The 24053-nt window shown below is 43.9% G+C and overlaps 1 protein-coding gene across 5 annotated transcripts in view; it reads left to right on the top strand.

Annotated features, from left to right (window-relative positions):
- Nucleotides 1-24053, top strand: part of SEMA5A (semaphorin 5A) — a 472307-nt gene that overhangs the window by 330193 nt on the left and 118061 nt on the right. For all 5 annotated transcript variants that reach the window (XM_026017648.2, XM_072752696.1, XM_072752695.1 and 2 more), the window contains one exon: nt 6554-6755. In XM_026017648.2, the coding sequence (XP_025873433.1) occupies nt 6554-6755 (202 nt within the window). The remainder of the gene's footprint in view (nt 1-6553; nt 6756-24053) is intronic.

Raw genomic sequence — 24053 nt, 5'->3', positions numbered from 1 at the left:
GAGATACTAATCCTGTGGGATCAGGACCCCACACCTGTGACCCCATTTAGCCTTAATTATCCTTAGAGGCTCCATCTCCTAAGACTGTCACGCCGGGGGGTTGGGGCTGCAACCTCTGCATTTTGGGAGGAGACACACATTCAGGCCACAACAGCGGGCTTGCCTTGAGGGCCTCCCTTCTGACAAGAATGCTCATAAGATCGCCATCATCCTCAGCACGGGTGTAGCCAAGTGCTTGTCATGATGCACGCTGGCCACGATACCGTGATCGGTAATGAATTCTCCCTTGGACAGAGGGGCGCCAAGCCTCAGTGCCGATCATCAGGCTGAGGACACTGTCTGCTTAGCAGCTGAGCTGAGATCTCAGACTCGGTCCCCAGCTGCAAAGCCCCAACATCTTCCATCTAAAAGACCATTCGTTAGCAAGAGTCAGTGCTAGAACCGTCTCCTGTAGCCAGGCTTCCGAGCTCTGGTTGGTTTATCATCTCAACACATTGTACCTTCTAAGAAAACTGGAAATAAGAAAAAATTCAATTATTTTATACTTTACTTAGACTAAGCCGGAGCCATTCAGCTTTTGTCATTTTGAAAGAGGTTTCTTTTTTTTTTTTTTAACTTAAATTTTTATTTTTATTTAAGAGCATGGAATTAGCAGCAAATGGGTGGTTTTTACATGCTCTTTACCATTTGCTGGTTTACTGGAACATTCAGTTAGCACCCTCCATCTCTCATTCTCACTGATCAGATAAGGAAGGTGGGAACACAGAGGCACAGGATTATTTTAGGGATAAACTTTGATAATATTGATTAATGTGCCTTGCTAACTGTAGAATATATTTGAACAAGATGACTTTCAGGGACCATTTACTGTGTGCCTTCTGGGTGTCACACATGGTGTTAATGCTTTATTATATGCTTGTTACCGTTCGTCTCCCCAGCTCTGTAAGGTGGGCATCATCCTCCGCACGTCAGAAGTTGGGAAATCAAGTGATCAGGTTTATATGTATTATGCCAGCCCTGCTACTAAGAAGGTTCAGTACTAGACAAATTCCTATTACAGGTGAGGTGAGCTAACAGTTTAGTGGAACTGAACCTGCAGTAGCTCCAGCTCGTCATGGCATAGACAGCTTATGTCATTACTAACTGAACACTGATCCTTTGCCCCTCTGCTCTTTGCATTGAATTCCCCTCTGCCCCCAATGCTGGGGCGCAACATAACTGTTTAGGAAGGCCCTTTGTGAAATCCTGAAGGTGAAATAGATCATTCCCTTTAAGAAAATTCTTTGTTGGGGATTTACCCCAAAGATACAGATGCAATGAAATGCCGGGACACCTGCACCCCGATGTTTCTAGCAGCAATGTCCACAATAGCCAAACTGTGGAAGGAGCCTCGGTGTCCATCGAAAGATGAATGGATAAAGAAGATGTGGTTTATGTATACAATGGAATATTCCTCAGCCATTAGAAATGACAAATACCCACCATTTGCTTCAACGTGGATGGAGCTGGAGGGTATTATGCTGAGTGAAATAAGTCAATCAGAGAAGGACAAACTGTATGTTCTCATTCATTTGGGGAATATAAATAATAGTGAAAGGGAATATAAGGAAAGGAGAAGAAATGTGTGGGAAATATCAGAAAGGGAGACAGAACATAAAGACTCCTAACCTGGGGAAACAAACTGGGGGTGGTGGAAGGGGAGGAGGGCGGGGGTGGGGGTGAATGGGTGACGGGCCCTGAGGGGGGCACTTGATGGGATGAGCACTGGTGTTATTCTGTATGTTGGCAAATTGAACACCAATAAAAAATAAATTTATTATTTAAAAAAATGAAAATTCTTTGTAAAATCCTGAAGGTTAAAAAAAATTAACAAAGATGCTCACTATATTTATAGGGTACTTTTAATACCTTGATGTTTCTATTGCAAACATCTTCACAATGAACGGTGACTTAATAAACCCATGGTGCCTTACCACCTCCAGGCAGTGGATAACTTTTAGCCTCTTTGTCTGAATATATTTGTAGCACACAGCAAAATCCCTCATTTCCTAAGGCCACAGGCGTCTGGTTTTATAATGCCAGTGTCACACTGAAGGGCTTACTCACGTTGATGAGATGGGAGTAGCTCTGTGCCATATAACAAATGAAGCTTGCAGAGATGCGGCGTGCATTCCAGGCAGGAAGCTTGCTTAGCTGGCCTTAACTTGTTTGGGGAGAATTTAAGATTCACAGGGAACTAAAATTATAGATGATGATGATTCCTTATATAATCTCTGGTATAAATATGTACCAAAGATTTTCTTTTGGTTTACCATATTTGATAACCGTGTTGGCATAGGCATCCTTACTGACATTTCATGAGACTGTCTAGCTGGCACAGGGTGGGAATACATTTTGAACCAAGGATCCCCTCACTAGTCAGATATAAATGGTCTTATGTTTGCAGCAACCAGCAGTGAGAAGTCTTTTTTTTTTTTTTTATTCTTGTTTGCCTACTGACATTTGGAATTTTATGCAGCTCTTAGAACTAGAACTAGCAAATAAGTTAGAGGAGTAGAAATATGATTCAGGTTGAGGAAGGAGAATGGATTAAGAACAGTGCATCTTTTTTCAAGATTTAATACAGAAATCTCAATTGAAAACAACAAAACAATGAAAGATATTTAGTATTTTTATCAGTTGCCATCTAGAAACCACTGTAGGCAGTGCTGTGAAAGCCTACCTTGTTAGAGCCTGCAGTCCCCAAAGTCATCCCAGCCCTGAGCTTCACAAGGAAAAAATGAGTTGGTCAGTAACAGAAAACACCATCTAGGTCCAGTGGGCAGACTCCAGAATTTTCTGTGCAGTAGTTTTGATAACCACCAATCAGAAATGATGGAGCCAAAATGGAAAACAGACCCTTAAAGGTGGTCAGGCAGGTGAGGAAGCCGTTGCTGGACCAAATGAAGGGGTTGGCAGTGTCATCAGGACCCTTCAATACACAGTGCATGTTTGCAGCAAGATAGGAGGAAGAGGGTCAATAAGATCAGGGATTCTGGGATCCCTGGGTGGTGCAGTGGTTTAGCGCCTGCCTTTGGCCCAGGGCGCGATCCTGGAGACCTGGGATCGAATCCCACGTCGGGCTCCCGGTGCATGGAGCTTGCTTCTCCCTCTGCCTGTGTCTCTGCCTCTCTTTCTCTCACTGTGTGACTATCATAAATAAATAAAAATTAAAAAAAAAAAAGATCAGGGATTCTAAGCCTGAGGCTGGATGATTGTGGACTTGCACAAAGCTCCGGCAAGCTGGAATGAGGATGGGTCTACTGTCCCTGAAACAAACAAAAATGCAAGTATTATTGCATTAAAAAAATTAGTAGAATGATTACCCTTATTACTTTCAGAAGCGTTAGCACGACAGCCATTGTGGTTTGTAACACACTCGAAGACAGTGACTCTTTGTATTGTTTCCGTCTTGCACAGAGTCCCCAAGGTGTCACAGAGACACCATGGGAACCCAGCGTATCAGACACAGCTAGAGAATTTGCTGCCCATTAGAGAGCGAGGTGGGTTACTTACGAGCCAATCAATACATACTGTAAATCTCTATAGCTTTCAGAATATTTGAAAAAGAATCCTTGGGTGAGATATTTATCATAGGCAGGCAAAGTAAACCAAGATGTCATAGAGGAAAGTTCTGAATTCGTTCTTGGCCAAAGATGTTACCCAGTTCCAATGTGGGGGGTTTTCCAACACCAGCTCGTGTCCTACAATTCAACTCAATTCTGACACCGTTTGCCAGGAGAGAACATCAGCTGTCACAGGTACAAGGATCAGTCCGACTCCTCCCCACCCCCTCGCCACTTCAGATGCTGATCTTAAGTCCAGGACCCCACCTGTGCTTCCGGCCCATTGATTCTCCATGGAAAATTTCAATGACCTCTCCCTTGGGTTCAATTAATGAGGGCCCCGGTAACAATAGTGGGGCTCACAGAACTCAGAGAAACATTTTAATTACTAGATTACTGGTATATTTTAAAAGGACTTAACTCTAGAACAGCTAGCTGGAGGAGACGTGCAACACAAGGTCTAGAGAAAGGTATGGAGCTACTCCACGCCCACTCTGAGCACCACTCCCCCCAAATCTCCACCTGTTTACCAACCTGGAAACTGTCTGAATCCTGTGCGTTTCGGGGTTTTATGGAGGCTCATTACAAGGCATGATTGACTAAATCATTGGCCGTCGGTGATTGAATGTAACCTCCAGCCTCTCTCCCTTCGCTGGCGATCAGCAGTGGATTGAAAGTTCCTGCCTTCTAATCAAGCAATTGGATCTCCTATCAACTGCCCCCCCCCTTAGGTTACCTGGGGGCTGTGGCCCAAGGGTCACCTCATTGACATGACAAAGGGCACCTTGACTCCTCATAGCACCCAGAAAATTTCCATGGTTTAAGGAGCTCTGTGTCAGAAGGATGACAAAGACCAAATATGTATTTTGTACAAATCATAATATCACAATGGCAGTTTTGGTTGATGACTTAAGATATGGGGACCAGGGTCAAAAGGACAAAGGCAGATCAGAGTCCTACCACCCAGCTCTAGCCCACCAAGGCCTCCCAGGTCTCGCAGACCTCCCAGTTCTTCAGGAGCAGCACAAGGTCCTCAGTTTTGTGTTATGACTCCTGGTTTTCGTGATGCCAATTTTTTAAAAAGACACTGTGCCAACAACACAAAGCCTAAGTGTAAAATTTCACCCAACAGGTAGATAGCTGAGTGCCACCTGTGCTTCAGCACTGCCATTGACTTTGGGAAGAGAAAACTGCCAAACACAGTCTCAGAACTAGAGCTCACCTGGGTAGACCTCAGACCAAGCCTGGGGAGAGCTGTCGTTTTGTAACACATTTGTTAACAGGCAACATGCCTGTCCTTTAAGTGCTACTGATGCCTAGGATGATAGTGTGAAACCTCCTAGCACTGCCCCCCGCCCTACTAGCAGCTGCTTGTGTATTCACCCATGGATTCTATCCTTTATTTATTCACGCATTTCCCCTGGCCACTGCAGCTCAGTGGACCATAGAATTGCTGTCCTGCTACAAGACAAATAGACCACTGGGCGAATGGCTTCTCTGTGCCAGGCACACTGTTTTGTTCTTGGCATTTACAAGCACTTTCAATTAATTTACAAATGCCTTCCACTGATGATCTCAGTTGGCTTCACAACCACCCCGCAGAGTGAGAGGAGTGTTTTTCTAGCTTCTTTATAGACACAGGTGAAGAGGCAGTGACTTACCTGAGTTTGCGTGGCTCCCTGGGCAGCAGAGCTGACCGTTCACCTGACCCCAAGTGGTGTCGTCCCCTGGCAGATGGGCTGCCCTTTCAGGGATGTGTGACATCGACTCTACACTGGACAAGACTTAGAATCCATTCCTCTCTGATAGTCTCTGATTTTACAACCAGCATATCATTTTACGGCATGTAGGGCACTTTATCAGGTGCTACATAAATATCATCTATTTAAAAAAAAAAAGCCATTTCCATCTTACAGTTTTGCACCTCTCACTTGTTACAAAACCAAGTATTAGAGATGACGTGTTACAAACAACAGTCTCCGGTGGTACCGGCAGGGAGATGCATTTCCATCAAACTTGCTCATGGGAAGTGCTGCTAAGGATCAGCCTTTGTTGGCACCGGGATTTAAGCTTAAGAAAGTGATGAGAAAGGTTGATGAGGATTTTCTGATTATGTGCTCTGCCCCAGAAAAGCTTTTCTCTCTTTTCCCACCCCTCTTTCTACCTCATCCTTGCCAAAACTCATTCTACACAGCACTTAACCTGCCCACCTCTCCACACCACAACGCAGGATTCACTTCTCAGCAATTGCCAGGCCTGATGTTCCCCCCCCCCCCCCCCTGGTTATTACCAGACTCATCTTCACATGACAGCACCCTGTCTGAACATCTCTTTCCTTTTCTTCTTCCTGTGTTCTTTTACCCTCATCTTTCCCCATCTCCCTTCCTCCCTCATCCTGGCTTGGAGAATGAGCACAAAGCAGTGAGGCCAGCAGTGTTTTGTACCCAGGTGGAAAATACTGGAATAATATTACATAATTTACAGATGAAAATGGCCTAATTCTGTCTCCATGGAATCCATATCTTGCTTAGAGACCCGCCATTCTAATAGGGAAAGTAATAGATCTCTGCGATGTTCTCGATTGCTGCCTTTTCAACTTGGGCACCGATTTATCAGCTAGATGTAATAGTGGGCACGTGGCTGGACAGCTCCCATGTGACTCACCAGGTGATGAGGAGTTGTATGCACATGTGTCTGAGTTAAAGTCAGCACTGACTTCCACTTTATTTTTAGCATCTAATCATCCACTTATGATGGAGTTTAAAGACTCCTCGAATGTGATGACCTCAAATCTAGAATGGGAGGGGACACTGAGGACGGGGACTTGGGGGCAAACGGAAAAGATCCTGATTCCAGGGTGCCCTCTGGCCAGAGTTTGGGGGGGGGAGCAGCTGTGGGGGTCCAGCTGGCCCGTGGGGGTCCCAGTCACGGCCTGCCTTCCCTTGCAGTGCGGCACGTTGGAGGAGGGCCTGTACGTGAACCTGACAGAGAGGAACCTGCAGGATGCTCAGAAGTTCATTCTGATGCACGAGGTGGTGCAGCCGGTGACCTTGGTCCCCTCCTTCATGGAAGACAGCCGCTTCTCCCACATGGTCGTCGATGTGGTGCAGGGTAGAGACACGCTCTATCACGTCATCTATCTGGCCACAGGTAGGAGTTGCTTCCACCGAGTTTTCTGCCATGTTTTCCTTTCATGTTGTAAATTCTAAATTTGCAGATTTGGTGACAAGCTGTGAGTCTGTGTTCTCTCCTCACCCAGCAAAACCCACAGAGCAGCCTGGTCCTCATCATCCTCTGTGCTTCTCACAGGAAACTTGGTTTCACTCTCTTTTTGTCTTACCTTCTCCTAATTTTAGTTGAGAAGACAACACCTGATTTCTTAACTATTATTCCTGCACAACTCATAAAATAAGTCTTTTCTTAGTGAAACCATTTTCAGTTGGATAATTAAAGACAATGGTATCTGTTAGAGGATGTTGTTGGGTGCGATACTATCCTGGGATTGTCATCGTGATTTTCATTTGGTTCAAAACAGGATATTCCTGTTGTGGGATTTAGCTACAAGCATTTTGAGGAATATGTTTGGAGGCTCAAACAACAAGTTGTTTTAAGGAAAACATAGGCAACACTGTCTATCAAATTATCAGTGACAGCTAGAATGTCTGTTTTCCAATGTCCCTAGCATATTGGAGGCAGGTCCTGTCTTGGTTTGTGGCACAGACAGCGAAGGGTGCCTGAGGCCAGCCTCAGTGACCCTGTCCCAGTTCGTACACTTGTCCACCTATTCCTTGCCTTCGGGTCCTCCCACACAGAGCTCCCTCACCCTGGAGCCCGCCCCCACCTCTACATCGTCTGCCCAGCACCCTGTGTAATGGCCAGTTTCTCACAGAACACAATTTCCATTGCTGTAGATGTTTATAATTTCCTATATACCTATCAGTTGGTTTGATTCATGAAGTCACCAAGATTTATTGAATATTTACTATTCTGTGGTTCATATAAGCAATGATGGTCAGACGGTGAGCAGACAGGCAACATCCTCCTCTCCTGAGGACAACACATATCAACCAGCTTCTGTGGGAAATGACAGACAGGTGTAACAGGCTCATGTGGAGGATGTGAATAGAGCCACGGGCTCACAAGAGCCAGGGAGGCTCCTGTACTTGGCTGGTGAGGGTTGGCCTCCCCCAGGAGGTTACACTTAAGCTGAGAGCCATCTAAGGAGGAAGACCTGGCCTTGTAGGAGGAGGGAAACAGCAAAGGTGCAGGAGTAGTCAGCTATGGGCGGTGGCACCATGGTGTCAGGTAAGGTAAGGACAAAGATGTGACCTTGGGATTGCCAAAGGAGGCCATCGGTGCCTCTAAAAGTCAGTCTGAGGGAGGAGTGGGGAGGAATTGAGGTGGAAATTCCATGATGAGCAAGGCTTCAAAGAGGATTGACGGGAGCCAGAGGGACTGGGAGGTCAAGTTTATTGTGTTTTAAGAGAAGACAGAGAATTACCATAGCAGTGTGCATCCTGTTCACTAGAGCATAAGAAGGAATCATGGCTTGTTTTCTGCCATTTTTATTCTTGATGCCTACAGGGTGCCAGGCATGTGGTAGATTGAGGAATGAGTGAACTGGATCTTTCCAAAGGTTTCCCTAGATTGATGGTTGGTTGGTTGGTTGGTTGGTTGGTTGGTTGGTTGGTTTTCCATAAATGTTTTGGTTGGTGTCACAGAGAAGAGAGTCCTCTTGGAATTCCAGGAGGCCATTGAGTGTCTATCAGTAAGCAGAGTGGGGATGGTGAAGGGGAGATGAGGTCATCCTGATCAGGCCGTGGAGGGTCTGGGCGGTGAAGCCTGAAGCCTCAGCCTAGGAATTCCGACTCTTCCACAACCAAAGCTGTAAGAAGGTGACCTCTGTTTCCTTGTGTTTATAATGATTTGTACTGAGCTATTGAGGATTTCTATTGGCACTCTCCAGGTACTTTAATTTTGACTTGTGTCTCAGTCAGTTCAGGTTACAGTAACAAAATACTATAGACTGGGGGTGGGTCAGGAAGAGTGGTTTAAAAGACAAATCTATTTCTCACCATTGTAGTCGCTGGAAGTTCAGTATCAAGGTGCTAGCCAGCTTGTTTCCTGGTGAGAGTCCTCTTCCTTGTCCCTAGATGTCCATCTCCTTGCTGTGCCCTCATAGGATGGAAACAGAGATCATCTCTCTTGTGTCTCTTTTAGTTTTTTTAAAGATTTATTTATTTTAGAGAGTGAATGTGAACAGGGGAGAGGTAGAAGGAGAGAGAGAAATCTTCAAGCAGGCTCCCCACTGAGCATGGAGCCCAACCCAGGGCTCCATCTTATGACCCTGAGATTATGACCTGAGCTGAAACCAAGAGTTGGCCACTCAACCAACTGAGCCACCCAGGTGCCTCCCCTCCTTATGTCTCTTTAAAAGAGCACTAATCCCATTCATGAAGGCTCTACCCTCATGACCTAATGAAATCCCAAAGGCCCCATCTCCAAATATCATAGCTTTGAAGATTAGGGCTTTAGCATGAATGTTGGGAGCACACACGTATTCAGTCCATAGCAATGAGAAAGTTGTTCTACCACTTTATATATTTATTTATTTGAGACAGAGAGAGAGAGAGAGCATGCATTAGCATGGGGAGAGAGAAGAGAGAGAGAGAAGAGAGAGAGAGAGAGAGAGAGAGAGAGAGAGAGAGAGAGAGAGGAGAGAGAGAGAAGCAGGCTTCTCACTGAGCAGGGAGCCAGACACAAGGCTCAAGGCCCCTGGGATAATGACCTGAACCAAAGACAGATGCTTAACCGACTGAGCCACCCAGGCACCCCTCTACTACTTTTGAAAAGTTACCCACATGAATAAAATATTTGCAGATTTTTATTACAAACAATAAGCTTTTGCAGAATCTAAACCAGTCAAAACAGACCAATTTGGGTAAATTACAGATTTGAGATGAAATTATGGTCAACATCCATGACTTTTTTTTTTAATTAATTTTTATTGGTGTTCAATTTACCAACATACAGAAAAACACCCAGTGCTCATCCCGTCAAGTGTCCGCCTTAGTGCCCGTCACCCATTCCCCTCCAACACCCGCCTTCCTCCCCTTCCACCACCCCTAGTTCATTTCCCAGAGTTAGGAGTCTTTATGTTCTGTCTCCCTTCCTGATATTTCCCAACATTTCTTTTCCCTTCCTTTATATTCCCTTTCACTATTATTTATATTCCCCAAATGAATGAGAACATACACTGTTTGTCCTTCTCTGATTGACTTATTTCACTCAGCATAATACCCTCCGGTTCCATCCACGTTGAAGCAAATGGTGGGTATTTGTTGTTTCTAATGGCTGAGGAATATTCCATTGTATACATAAACCACATCTTCTTTATCCATTCATCTTTCGATGGACACCAATGCTCCTTCCACAGTTTGGCTATTGTGGCCATTGCTGCTAGAAACATCGGGGTGCAGGTGTCCCGATGTTTCATTGCATCTCAATCTTTGGGGTAAATCCCCAACAGTGCAATTGCTGGGTCATAGGGCAGGTCTGTTTTTAACTCTTTGAGGAACGTCCACACAGTTTTCCAGAGTGGCTGCACCAGTTCACATTCCCACCAACATCCATGACTTTTTAAATAGTACATCATTTTAGAAACTTGTTACCCATGTCTGTGTCATAGGACATCAAGACTGAGCTACTGCTCCCCTCTGCACCCCAGCCCATCACCTCCTACAGGATAAGGAGAGGATTAGCTCAGATCTTGGTAGCCAGCCATCCCAGGCTGGCTTGTCTTGCCTCTAGGTTTGCAGATCTGATTCTGAGAACCATATACCATGTGCCCTTCAGCAGATATGTCTATGGAGGTTCACTTGTTTATTCTACAGGCCTGATGTTTTGCTTTTGTTTTAATATACTGACTCTGGGCAAATTGAAAATTGGCATGCATCAAGATGTTGCTAACTGGAGTCACAGGTTGGGATTATTGGGGAAGATGCCGTATAGAGAACTCTCTTGCAGTTTCCATGCATCACTAGGCAGGATGTTTGTTAAACTGTAAGAAAGAGGAGGTTCTAGTGTGTGAAGGTCCCTTCCAGCAGAAACAACCATGGATACATGGGGTCCTAAAGTGAGGCCCCCTCAAACCATGTACAGGGAATTGGAAGCTTTAACAGTTCCACTGGCAGCTGGATGCGTAGATGGTATTTAAGTTTGTTTAAACTAGCTGGGTAATTCTAATTGTAGGACCTCTGTAAATTACAAATGTCATGTCTCAACCAAGTTCTGGATCTTTTCATGTGTTGTTCTCTCTTTTTTTTATTCTAAATATTTTATTTATTTAGTTTGCGAGTGATGAGAGGGGCAGAGGGAGAAGGAGAGAGAATCTCAGGCAAACTGTGCTGAGTGTGGAGCCTGATGCAGGGCTCGATCCCATGATCTTGAGGGGACTACCTGAATCAAAACCAAGAGTCCAATGTGCTCCACTGACTGAGCCACCCAGGTGCCCTTTCATGTATCTCTTACAGCACTGATCTATATATTTTGAAGGAAATACCTTCTTGTCTATGTTTTTGTTTAGAATAAAATTCATTTTTAAAAGATATATCTTTATGATCAAATATTTAGGTTTATTCTTTATTTCCAAGGAATTGAAATGTAAAACTGGAATATGAATACTGGAAAGAATTGTCCAAAATGCCAGTCTATTTTCACTTACCCTGCTAAGACCTGAGCAACTTCCTGACAAGGAGGGATGACAAAGGTAGAGATTTTGACTGAAAATTCTAAAGGCTCATGTTGATGTGGTCTTTTATTTATGTCTTTCGAGTAGAAAGATATAAATAAACTCCAGTAGAGTTCCATCAAGACAAAACATGGGGCATTCCTCTTCTTTGATGCTAAAGCTAATACTGAACACACATAGTTGGGGTACGTCTGGTCCCATTCCAGCACCTGCTGGACTTCATCTGGGAATTTACAAGCCTCAACTGGTAGAGTGTGAGTGTAGCATTCCTAACCAGCAAACATGAAGCAGAGTGCTTCCTAACTTGCTAATAAAATCAATTTGCTCTCTTGGCTTTGGGAATCCAGGTCTGGTGATACATTTATTTACTCCCTCCCTTGATTTTACTTGAATTAACAGGAGTTGGAGAAAACCTGCCAATGGCCATTTGAAAGTTGGTGTATTTTATTTGTCAGTATTATCTAAAAATCGAAGTGAAATAGACCTTGCTAATAGTGCTGTTGATGGTGCTTCTTGCAGCTTGAATGGCTTTTCCCTGCCGGCTGCCACCCCACTGAGGCGATGGGCCTTTCCCGGACACCTCCCGGGTCTGTTAGCTGCTGCTCCCATTTCTCTCACTTATTGGAAATCCAGCCAGGGCGAGGCTCATTAGCTGGGCCACAACTGTGCTGCTGTTTTATAAGCTCTTTCTTTGAAGGTCTTCTCAGAGCAAGAGGCAACACAGCAAATGGTCACTCCTTTGGAACATATGTGCCTGGGGGCACCTGGGTGGCTCTGCGGTGAAGCGTCTGACTCTTGATTTCTGCTCAGGTCATGACCTCGGGGTCCTGGGATCGAGCCTTGCATTGGACTCCATGCTCAGCGTGGAGTCTGTTCGTCCCTCTCCCTCAGCTCCTACGCTCCTCATGCTCACTCTCTCTCTCAAATAAAAATTAAAATAATAATAATAATAATAAAATAATAATATGTATGCTTGGACTCTGTAAGTGACTGAGTCTCACATCCACACGGCTGCTCAGCTGCCCCTGCAAAGACAGAGTTAGAGTTGCGCTGACCACCCTCTGTCCGTGGTTCAGATCGCCGCCTCCCTGCGTCGCGGGGGAGGCCCCCCAGCTGGCTCCACCTTCCCCGCCTGCCCCTCGTGTGGCTGTTACTCAGGCTCTAACCCCAGTGGTTCTATTTCATGCTACTGCCCTGGAAATACCGTTCAGTTTCCGGGTTTCTACTCTGCCTTCCAGGATGAAGTGTGTTACTTTTATTTTTCCTTTGTCTCCATGCCAATGCATCTCTAATCGAGTATGTGTCTTTGCCAAACAGATTGCTTCTGCTCCCTATTCTCTCCTGTTCGTGATCAGGCGGCCCATCCTGGAGATATGATCCCTCCACCACATCTGCTAACCATCTGTTTTGTTTTTCCATAAGCCATTCCCTTATTTCAGTCTCTTACTATTTCTACAGTACTCTTTTATTTGATATTTTTTAAAGAGATTTTATTTATTTATTTATTTATTTATTTGAGAGAGACAGAGATAGAGAACATGAGAGAGCAAGCACAGGTGGGGGAGAGGGGCAGAGGGAAAAGCGGGCTCCTCGATGAGCAGGGAGCCCAAGGTGGGGCTGGATCCCAGGATCCCGGGATCATGACGAGCCGAAGGCAGATGCTTCACCACCTGAGCCACCCAGGCGTCCCTCCAGTACTATCTTATTCCAGTGTTTGTTCAGCTTGAGAATGACTAAGACCTGGATTCTGATTTTTAGTACAGAGATCTGGCATTTTATACACATACACACACACACACACACAGAAAGGAATATGTGTTTAGAACAGGGAAAGAGCTAATCACAAATTACAAATTTTATTTTAGTTTTTAAATTTTATTTTATTATTTTTTATTGAAGCATAATTGATACACAATGTTACATTAGTTTCAGGTATACAGAGACTCAACAAGTTTATACATTATGCAGAATGCTGGGATTTGTAACAGGCTCCCAGGTCAACTTAATGCTGTACATTTCTGGACCATATTCAAGTCATGCCATTCTGGATGAAATAATAATTTTCTTGACCTAGAATCTGTCCGTAACAGATGTACCTTACTTTTCTCTATGATTAGGCGCTGACATCATCGTGATTGGTTCTTAATTGTTTGTGATGCAGATGTGAAATCTGTTATCCAACATGAGCCTAACAGATATGTTTTACTGTTTGTTTCAGTGGCTGCTGGTATGATTTGCTAACTAGTACACAAAACATCTGGGACTTGATTTAAAAGAAAATGTTTAAGATGCATAAGCTAGTACAGAATGAGGAAAATTTATCAGGCAATGGGGAGCCTGGGTGGCTCAGTCAGTTGGGTTTCTGACTCTTGATTTCAGGTGCAGGCCGTGATCTCAGGGTCATGAGATCAAGCCTGCTTTGGGCTGTGCTGGGCATGGAGCCTGCTTAGGAGTCTCTCTCTTCTTCTCCCTCTGCCCCCCAACCCCAGCCCCACTGGCAGGCCTGCTTGCTCTCTCTCTCCCCCCTCAAAAAAAATTTTATGTGTGTGTGTGTCTGAGAAGGGAGAAATGGAAATTTAGGGATCAGATTCCATGGAGAAGTTTCATCCGTGAATACCACAGGCTCCTTGCCCTTAAGAAGCTTGTATTTTAGAGAGAAATACAATTAAACAGGTATATGAAATGTCACCTGGAGAAAAAAAAGTAAAGCAGAGATGGAATGTGAGAGGCCAGGGTTTCAGTCACTTCTAAGTGTAAAGAATGGGATCCATTCTGTTTATTGATTATCAGAAGGTAGGAGGTAGAGCTTGGGATTGTACTTTCAAGGACTTCTGTGTTTTAGAAGGCATCATCCTGAGTCTTTTCAGTAGAAATTAGACCCCATAAATCTGACTTTTATGAAGTTTCCAGCTACTGAAGGGAATCATCTCACTGAGACTGCCCACTGAGCAGGGGAAGGGGTCACTGAACAAGTGATGTTCTGAAGGCTGCCAGAGATTGGGGTCACATAACTCCAGGGAGGAGAAAGGAGACACCTTGATGCAGATGGAACCCAAGCACCCTGCCTTCCCATGGCTTTTCTGGGAGTACCATGGAGAAAATAGAGCCAGTGCTCCATCCTACCTTCCCATTGTTTCCTTCCAACTATGTATATACATTTATTTTTTAAGATTTTACTTATTTCTTTGGGAGAGAGAGCTTGAGACAGAGAGAGATCATAAGCAGGGGAAAGATGTAGAGGGAGAAGCATTTGATCCCAGGACACTGGGATCATGACCTGAGCCGAAGGCAGATGCTTAACCAACTGAAGCACCTTAGCGTCCCTAGATATGTATATATTTTAAAGATTTTACTTATTTATTTTCAGAGAGAGAGGGAAAGAGAGAGCATGTGAACAGGGTGGAGGGACAAAGGGGGAGAGAGAGAGAGAGAATATCTCTAGTAGACTCCCAGGTCAGCGTGGAGCCCAATGTGGGGCGTGATCTCATGACCCTGAGATCATGGCCTGCGTCGAAATCAATAACGGACATTTAATTGAGTTACCCAGACATCCCCCAAGTATGTTTTTAACACAGAACATGGCATCTTTATTGTTACTTGTGACCAACCATTATTAAAATCCAGAAATCAGTAATGCTTCCCAGATGAGCCAGTAGGAACATCCAGAGAGAAACAATGTTCTTTATATTCTAGAAGTTTTCCTGTACGAGTAACAGTTGGCAGCTGGCTTAGCACATGCTGAAATCCTACTCCTGACCTTATCTCTCTGTGTACAATTTCTTCTAGTACCTTCTCTAGCCCCGCAGGGAGGAAGATGAGGTTGCTGAGTGCAGGATGGGCCCCAACAAGCCCTTGGACTGAAGTACACAAAACTTGAGAGACTCTAGAGAGACTCCCAATGGGTACCAAATATTAACTGACACACTTCTTTTCCTTTAAATGTATTTATTATTAATGAGAGACAGAGGGACATAGGCAGAGGGAGAAGCAGGCCCCTCACAGAGAGCCCGCTGTAGGAATCAATCCTGGATCCTGGGATCACACCCTCAGCTGAAGGCAGGCATTCAACCACTGAGCCACCCAACTGACTCACTTCTGTTGCCGTTATTAATAGCTGTCTCCCTTAATATTTATAATCGATTTGCAACTACTTAGGTATCATGAGCAAGCTTAAAATTGTGCAGATCCTGGGTTGGAAAGATTTTTCAACAATCATTCCTAATTCTGTCCATCTTGCTGGAAGTCGGAAATCCAAACTTGAGCTGAACTTGCTGTCTGTGTGCCCATTTGGGTTCTCTCTTGTAGGCTAGAAGGAAATGTTAAGTAGTTTGAGTGTTCATTAGATAAAATCTTTTTTTTTTTTCATTAGATAAAATCTAATCAATTTTGTGTTTGATGATAAAATCCTTGTAGAGAATTATAGCAGTGTGGGAAAATCCCAAGGTAATATGGGTTGGATTCTGTTCCCCCAGAAAGACATGTTGAAGTCCCAACCTGCCAATATCTTGGAATGTGAGCTTATTTGGAAATAGGACTATGCTGAGCCCTCATGCGGGGGTGGGGTGGGGGATGGTAAAGGACCCCAGGGAAGGGGGCAGCTTTGTGGTGCCTTCATGTAGAGACCAACATGAGATGTCCCATGAAACGTGTTTTCCTGACAAATTTCTCCCTGACTGGCCTTTTTAAAAATAAAAAATAAAAAAATCCCTATTGCTCTTAAAAAAAAAAAAAAAGGAAATAGGGTATTTGCATATGTGAGTAGTGAATATTTAATCATACTGGAATAGAGTGGAATAGGGTAGACTCTTAATCCAATATGCCTGGTGTCCCTTTAAGAGGAGGAGGGAGAGAGACACACAGGGGGAAGGACATGTGACAACAGGGTTGGAGACTAGCCTGTGCAGCCACAAGCCCAGGAACACCAATGATCAACAGCCACCACCAGAACCTAAGAAGAGACAAGGAAGGATTTTGCCCAGAATCTCAAGGGAGCACAGCCCTGTCGATACCTTGATTTCAGACTTCCAGCCTCCTGAGCTGCAAGACCATAAATTTCTGTTGCTTTAAGCCATCCAGAGCGTGGTGTTCTATTACAGTAGCCCCAGGACACTAATCCACCTGATGGTACTTTGCCACTTTGCATGTGATCTTGCAACCAAATTTCAAGAGTCGCCTGGCTTTCTCTTGTTCCCTTGACGTTTCTCAGTGACCAGAACTCAATGAACAGAATTGGTATTTTAGTATTAGTCTACATCCGGCCCAATTAAAATGAAAAGTGTGCTTTGGAAAACAATCTAATATATGCCAAGCCACTTTAAATGGTTTAAGAACGACTAGTTGTTTGGTTTTACTAAATACAGAAACATTCATTCTTGTATTTTAATGTGTTTTGTTTTTAAACATGTTTTCCAAATAATTTTAGTAGCTCATGCCTAGTTCCCCAACCACCAAGTAATAGGGAATTCTGTGCTGCAAATGAGTGGATGTCCCAGTTTCCCCAGTTGTGGGGCAGGTATTTGTGGAATGACCCATTTTCTCACTCTCCTCTTCGCCTTCTCTGGGCTGAGACCTCACTGAGTCTTCAGTCTTCTCCTGCTTGTTTCACATGATTTCTACTGATCAAAAGTTGCCCCAGGTAGTAAAGCACTGAGTTCTGTGGACAGAAGAAATACAAACCATTTCTCTTTGCTGCATTTGTTCATATAAATCCCAGCTGCTGCTCATGGCTGATGTATCTCATTAAGGTTTCACGGTGGCTACTAGAGTTTAAGTACAAGGGCTCCTGTTCCCAGACCTGCTGGCCTCCTGTTTGTGAAGAAATCTGGGTAGGATCTCAATGTGTCTGTGGGAAATGATGTCATAAATCCAAAGAGATTTTAGTGAAGTCTACCCAGTGCCCCCAATCTCCACTTCTACAAGGGGACCCTTTCTCTGTGGAACATTTGCAAAGTGCTGACATCAACAGTGTGCCACCTCTTCTCTCTCTCCTCCGTCCTTTCTTCGTACTGTGACCACAATACATGTTCTTTGCCTGACTTGAGGAAGGAACACACACCCTGGCAGGAGAATGGTCCAGTCACCTCACAGGCAGTGAGGTGGCCATGTCTCTCCCCCAGTGAGTACCACCTCTCTGACATTCGGTGGTTCCAGGACCCCTGGGCACATTCAGGGGTCCCTCAGGAAGGGACTGTCCACTGCCCCGGGATTGATGTGGACCTCTCTGAACACAGAGGATGGGGATGAGGTCTGGGATTCCTTTGAGAATGCAAGGGACAGAATTTTAGAACTCTACCCACCGCATGTCCACATTGCAGGTGGGCATTAGAATAATATGTGAAATTGCTGTCAACAGGCCCAACGCAGTCATTGTCTGCACTGTTAAATCAGAAGAATAAATTGTTCTTAGCCCCATAAAATCTGGAATAATTTGATTCTTTTATGTTAACCAATTGAATCTGCGCACCAGGAAAACTCAGATTCCACTCAGATAGCCACAGGGCTGTTGTGTCTTGTCCCTTGGAAGGAATGTTGTCTTCAGAGTAAATCTTTCTATAACAATTTCGTCTAACATGATGTTGGCCATGGTAACGGGGGCTTGGAGAGCCCATTTCCAAGCAAGCGGCTTGGAGCCCCATCTGATCAGGCAGGCAAATTACTCACAGGATTGCTGATGCCTTAGTTTTGCACGTCTTCCTTTTTCATTCTTTACCTAAGCACCTCCTCGCTAACTTGTAGATATGCTGCTTGCCTGGCGATGGTGATTAGCCACTCCTGAGCATGACATTTAAGCCTTAGCCTAGGTAATGAAATTCTAGAGCAGATAGCAGGCACTCAGAAGGACTAGAGAGGAGAAAGTGTGATCTCCAATGTATGACAAAATGTCATCACCAATGATATTATATATAGGCTTTCATCCAGAAGTGGTTACACAGCAGAGGGACGGGAAGAAAACACACCCCATCATTTCTTCGAAAATAAGCCTTCTGAAGAGGAAATGTGGATAGAAAAATTCCCAGGGATTTGCCAGACCTGGTGGGAGGACATAGCCAAGGTTTAGGGAGCAGGCTGTATAGATTAATATTGTAGTTCCCACCTGGAACCCATTAGAAGAAGTGGGCTCTCCCCAGATCATCATAGCAAATTAGCACAGCACACTTCCTTCCACCAGGATGCCCGCAGCAAACTGGGATTTGAGTAAACAGCCTGCTGCAGTGGTGCAAATATTGACAGTGTGAATGTCTCCAAACAAACCTGTTCTGGATGGAGGGAAACAGTGTTTGTCATGTGCAGAGATGTCAACATAAGCATTTCTTTTCATTTTTGTCTTTCAAAAAATAGCATAGTTTCACAGCCAGGTTGAAAGAGTGTTAAATTATTGGTTGGCTTCTTCAATTTCCACCTCTCTTTCCCTTTGAAACCTAGAAATAGCCACATCGATGTTTCTTAAATAGGGTATTTTATAGTATTTCAATAGAATTGCCCATACAAAAAGATGTTGCAGGGATTCTTATCAAGGAACCATACAATTCTCATGGTGTCAAGATTGGGATGATGTTCCAAGCTAATGTCCTTAGGGGCAAATGCTGCCCTGACCTGATTCAATCTGACTTACCCATTCCATAAAGAAGTATCTCCTCAGAGAAGCTGAAGACATGACTTGTACTGATGAAACCATCTATGAAGATTCAAGACTGAGCACCTAACTAAACCCTAAATCAGGAATACCTGAAATTATGATTCTGTGGGTGATTACACATGTAGACCAAAGGAAAATCAATGTGAAGTAAAACTTCTTTCCTTTGTATTACATCAGGTGACCTTAGGATATGCCAAGTAATTGCCAAATGTACTGACAGATGGAAAGTGAGAGGCCTCTGTCCTTCTGTCTATCCAGCTATTGTTCTCATCAGCCAGCCCCACTGTTGTTAGTTTTAACCCCACAGAGGAAAGAAAGAAACTCTGAGCTTCTGGTTTTGTCTCACCTTTTAGTAATATTCGATGCAAATTAGGTAACTTTCTGACCAAGGGAGTAATTATCATCACTTTTTGGATTTCTGAAGACTGCAGAAGCTTAACCCAGTTTGAAATTTTTAAAGCATTTTGAGATTAAAACAACATCCAGGAGAGTGGTTCTTGTTATCTGTTTCTAGTCTAACTCTTGTGCTCCAACTGGGTATAAACTGTTGGAATATGTGATCCTTTTATTTGAGGTATTAAACTTGAAAGAAAGGAAAGGAGAATTTGCTCAAGGAAAATTTGTTTCTTTTTTTAAAAATTTTTTAAAATTTATTTATGATAGTCACAGAGAGAGAGAGAGAGAGAAGCAGAGACACAGGCAGAGGGAGAAGCAGGCTCCAGGCCAGGAGCCGGAAGTGGGATTCTATCCCAGGACTCCAGGATCGCGCCCTGGGCCAAAGGCAGGTGCTAAACCGCTGCGCCACCCAGGGATCCCGGAAAATTTGTTTCTTTAACCAGAAAGCATATGTGCAGCTAATGTACCATGTGAGGCTGAAACACTGAGTGTTGTCTATATCTGTAGAAGTCCCTTAAAATGGCCCTGAGTTGGGGGCACCTGAATGGCACAGTGGGTTAAGCAACTGACTTGGTTTAGGCTCAGGTCATGATCTCAGGGTCATGGAACAGAGTTGTGTGTCAGGCTCTGAGTTCAGCACAGGGTCAGTTTGAGATTCTCTCTCCTGCTGCCTCTGCCCTTCCTACTTGAGCACTCTCTTGCTCTCTCTCTCTCAAATAAATAAATAAATCTTAAAAAAAAAAAACTCTCAGTTAAGACCAATAGAAGTTGGTTTTCACAGTCTAGAGAACAGATAGGAGGTTTTAGAGGCCTCCATTTTCATGTATGTGTGCCAGTAATCAAAAAGTCCAATAATTAATTGTCTAAGTACTCAACTACATTTATGGGATTTTGAAATTAAAAAAAAAAATCCACCCTTAGTATTGAAAGTGATCTCTAAGATTAATTATCAGGGCAGGGGTTTCATTTAGGTCCTCAGTGATATGATCACTTAATTAATTTTAAAGTATGACCGTGTACTTAGCAAAAAAACACTAGTTCAATGTGAAAAATAATGGCCTTGACTTGTCCTTGATAAATTGGGTCTTTAAAGGCAATCTTCACAATGAGTTGCTGCATTTTGAGTTAAACAATATTTTTTTCTTTCACTTAGAAAATTTTATTGATTATACAATGTTGGCATTTTTAAAAAATACTTGTGGGCAACCTTAATTCATTTCTGAATGGACTGGATAAGAACCAGTTGTCTCGGTCTTTATTGAATTGCTGACCTGTGGTCATTCACCTGGCAGCTTATCTTCAGGAATCTCTAACTTTCAAAGGTGGGTCCTTAACCTGCCCCTGTGGGCTCCTCAGATCCCTTCCTGGCCTCAGGCCCACAGCATGCAGGGAGCAGGAGGGCGTAGGCTCGGTGCCAGCTCATCTCACCCTGGCTGCTCTCTGGCCTCTCGCCTAGTTTCAGTGACGAAGCCTGACATCTTCTGTCCTGGGCAGTGTTTCAGTCTTGTCTCCAGTGTCTGAGTTTTGTCCTGCCTCCTCTGACACATTCCCCTCCCAGGAATCAGGAGACTGCATATGCCCTATGGTGGGTCCTGCTCCATCTCTAGACACCGACCTGTTGCCCCCTCCCCCACCCACCCCGACCCCCATCCCCAGTCCTCAGTCTCCTGCTGTGTGATTGGGACCCTCACCATGGCCTTCATGGTTGAATGATGTATCATTGGTGTTAGGTTCAGGCTGTCTCTCAAATATTCAGATCCTACTTATGGAAAAACAGTGAATTTTGTTAAGACTCATGGTTTGCCTACTGCATGAGTGAAAGCTGGCTGAGACGCCACATAGATCACAAACTAAACCCACCAAAGATTCAGGGAGCCACACTGGAAAGTCAGCATGCAAGCCAGCAGGCTGAAGGACTCTGGATTTGCCCATCAGTGTGGGGCCTATCTCAGAAGTGGAGCCTGTTTCCCAGTGCAGGAACATTTGAGAATACATGTCACACTAGCAACTGGGTCCAGCTGGGGCTGTCCTGCCCCTTGGATGTTTGGTTCCTTGTTTCACATCCTACTTTCATGTGTTTGGACATCTACAGTTTTCCCCATAACTTCTGTCTAGTGATCGCTGGTCTTAGACTCACAGAGTCCTGTCTATGCTCAGGTGGGATCTGTTTCTCACGTGCTGTCAGTATAGCTTGAAAAATAGGGAGATGATTGCCTGGTGAGGAAGGACAGATGGATCTTCCTAAGAGAAGGCACTGAATATGGAAAACCTAGAAAGAAGTGAGGCATTTGAAAGGTGAGAAATTTAAATTCTCTGGAGTTGTGGGTGGAGAGACAGGAGATGAAGCTGAAAGATAGGATGTATCACGTTGAAAATTTTATCCTAACAAATGAATTCAGGATTTCAGAAATTTTTTTTGAGCCAAAGAGGAACCGACATAACTGTTTTGAATATGCTGTATTCCAGTTGCGTGTAGGTGGTCTGGTAGTTGGAAATCTGTTTTTGAAATTGAAGAGAAAGATTTGGGTCAGGAAAAGAGACCTTGGCTCAGCTTGAAGCAATAGGAATGGATAAGGTCATGTCTGAAGACAGTGCGTGAAAATTCTAGCTACTGAATAGCTCGGAGCATCAGTCACTTGTTCATAATTAGTATAATGTAGCAATTCAGAAGAATGACAAAATAATTTTCTTATTCCATTGAGTAGAAAGCTCTCTGTTTTCTTTTAAATTAATGTTACAAAAGTACAAAAGTGCTTAGCATAGATTTTTCTCAACCATCCCAACTCACACTAATGGGACCAGATGAAGTGTAAATTTCACCACTGGGGTGACAGGATGATTTAGACTCTGTGTTCCCACCCGGTGACTGTCAGGGAAGGGCTGCCGACTCTGCCAATGGGGTGGCTGTTGTGTAATTTAGATACAATAAATCTAAGGCAAGTAATCTCCTTCTAGAAGCTTGAATTGCCTCCTTAGCAGAACGATGAGAGTTAGATGTAAGTAGTGTGGTCAGATGAGAGCTTTGAGAGGACACCCAGAGGACTCAATGGATTGCTCTCATTTTAATTGTGACACTGGTTTTATTCACAGGAAACTCCAGTGATAAAATTCCTATAAGCACCAGCTTATGATTGTGCATACAGAGTGTTTTGTTTGGTTTTGTTTTTGTGCAAGGCAGTGGAGGTTGTTGGAAGAGAGGTAGCCTCTCCCCTCCAGCTTTAGGCGTGGTGAGGACTGGCAGCAGCTTGCTCTTTCTACACAGAACTTGAATAGGGCTTATAATCCATAGGCTAGAAGTAGCAAGAAAATACTAATTATATGCCTGTGTGCCAGACATCGGCCAAGCCCTCTGCATAGGGACGCTCCCCGTGTGGCCACCAACCTATAAGCTGGACCCCAGGGTGAAGGAGACACAGAGGTGCGATTGGCCCAGTCTTGGCCATGTTGCCTGTAAGCGTTGGAGCAGGGAGTCTAACCTGGGCCACTGAGCTCCAGAGTCCACACTCTGAGCCCTATGCTTTGCTTGAGCACCTACTGTGTGCTAGACACTATTCCAGATGCCAGCGAGATCACAGTGAACAAGCCAGGCTACATCCCCCAAGACTTGCCAAGGGCAAGGATGCAGGAATATGGTTTAAAATGATACTTTGGGATAAAAGAAGGTTGCATGCAATTTATGACAAAGATGCTTAAACAGACTAACATATTCTCTTTGGGGGGAAAAACTATTAGTTGAATCTGATACACTGAGTTGATTAAAATCTCCATTTTAAGCAAAAAGTAGCCATGAAGACCTGTTTCTTTTCCTCTTTCAATTCCCTTTTACTTACATAAATTCTGTACTGAGCTCCCAGTGCCAAAACCAGTTTAATTCACTTACCCAATTAGGAGTTCAAAGAAAGAACTTTCATGCCATATTAGCAGTCTGCTACTTTGAGATAATGACCAGCTGAATTGATGAACTTTATATAATGATCTGTTGCTATGGAAACATGCTGCCCAGTGAGTGGAAGAGGGCATTTCATCATTACCTCACTGATAATGCTTAGAACAGTAACAGATGCAAATACAAAAGGTTTCCCTTTACTCTGCTGTAACTCTGGGTCGATGAAGACAAAACACTAAAAATGCCTCTTGGTTACAGCGGCAGAGAATCAGAGAGTCAAACGCCCAACTAGAAAGAAAACAGTGTAGCTTTCCTGGCTAGTGGTCTGATGTCCACAGTGAGTCTCCAGCCCGGTCGCAGGAAACCATTGTCAGAATTGCCATGTGCCCATTTCATGGGTTTAATTTCTATGCTGGATTCAGCACACGGCAAGCTCAATAATAAACATTTCTAAAACATAACAAAACATAGAGCCATAACAAGATGAGTCAAGATCACATCTATCCATCCAATGCTCTACAATAATCTCTGCATCTTTATTCCCCATTTTTTTCTGAACTGGCTCTTTCTTTGCTTTTTATGACTGTTTTTTTTCGTTTATATAAAAGAGAACTTTATACACACACACACAGTATATAGTCTGTTACAACTCCACCTTCTAAGTTTTCTATTGCACTTTAGAATAAACATATATTTATTTTGTGTTTTGGAAGTGCTTCTGGCTGCTGTTCTTAAGAAGAATCAGTTTCTCTGAGTCTTTTTTCATTGGTCAGGGTTCTC

Source organism: Vulpes vulpes, chromosome 3 (assembly GCF_048418805.1).
Source record: "Vulpes vulpes isolate BD-2025 chromosome 3, VulVul3, whole genome shotgun sequence".
Taxonomy (NCBI): Eukaryota; Metazoa; Chordata; class Mammalia; order Carnivora; family Canidae; genus Vulpes; species Vulpes vulpes.
The sequence above is the reverse complement of the archived record's forward strand: the minus strand, read 5'-3'. Positions and strand labels throughout refer to the sequence as shown.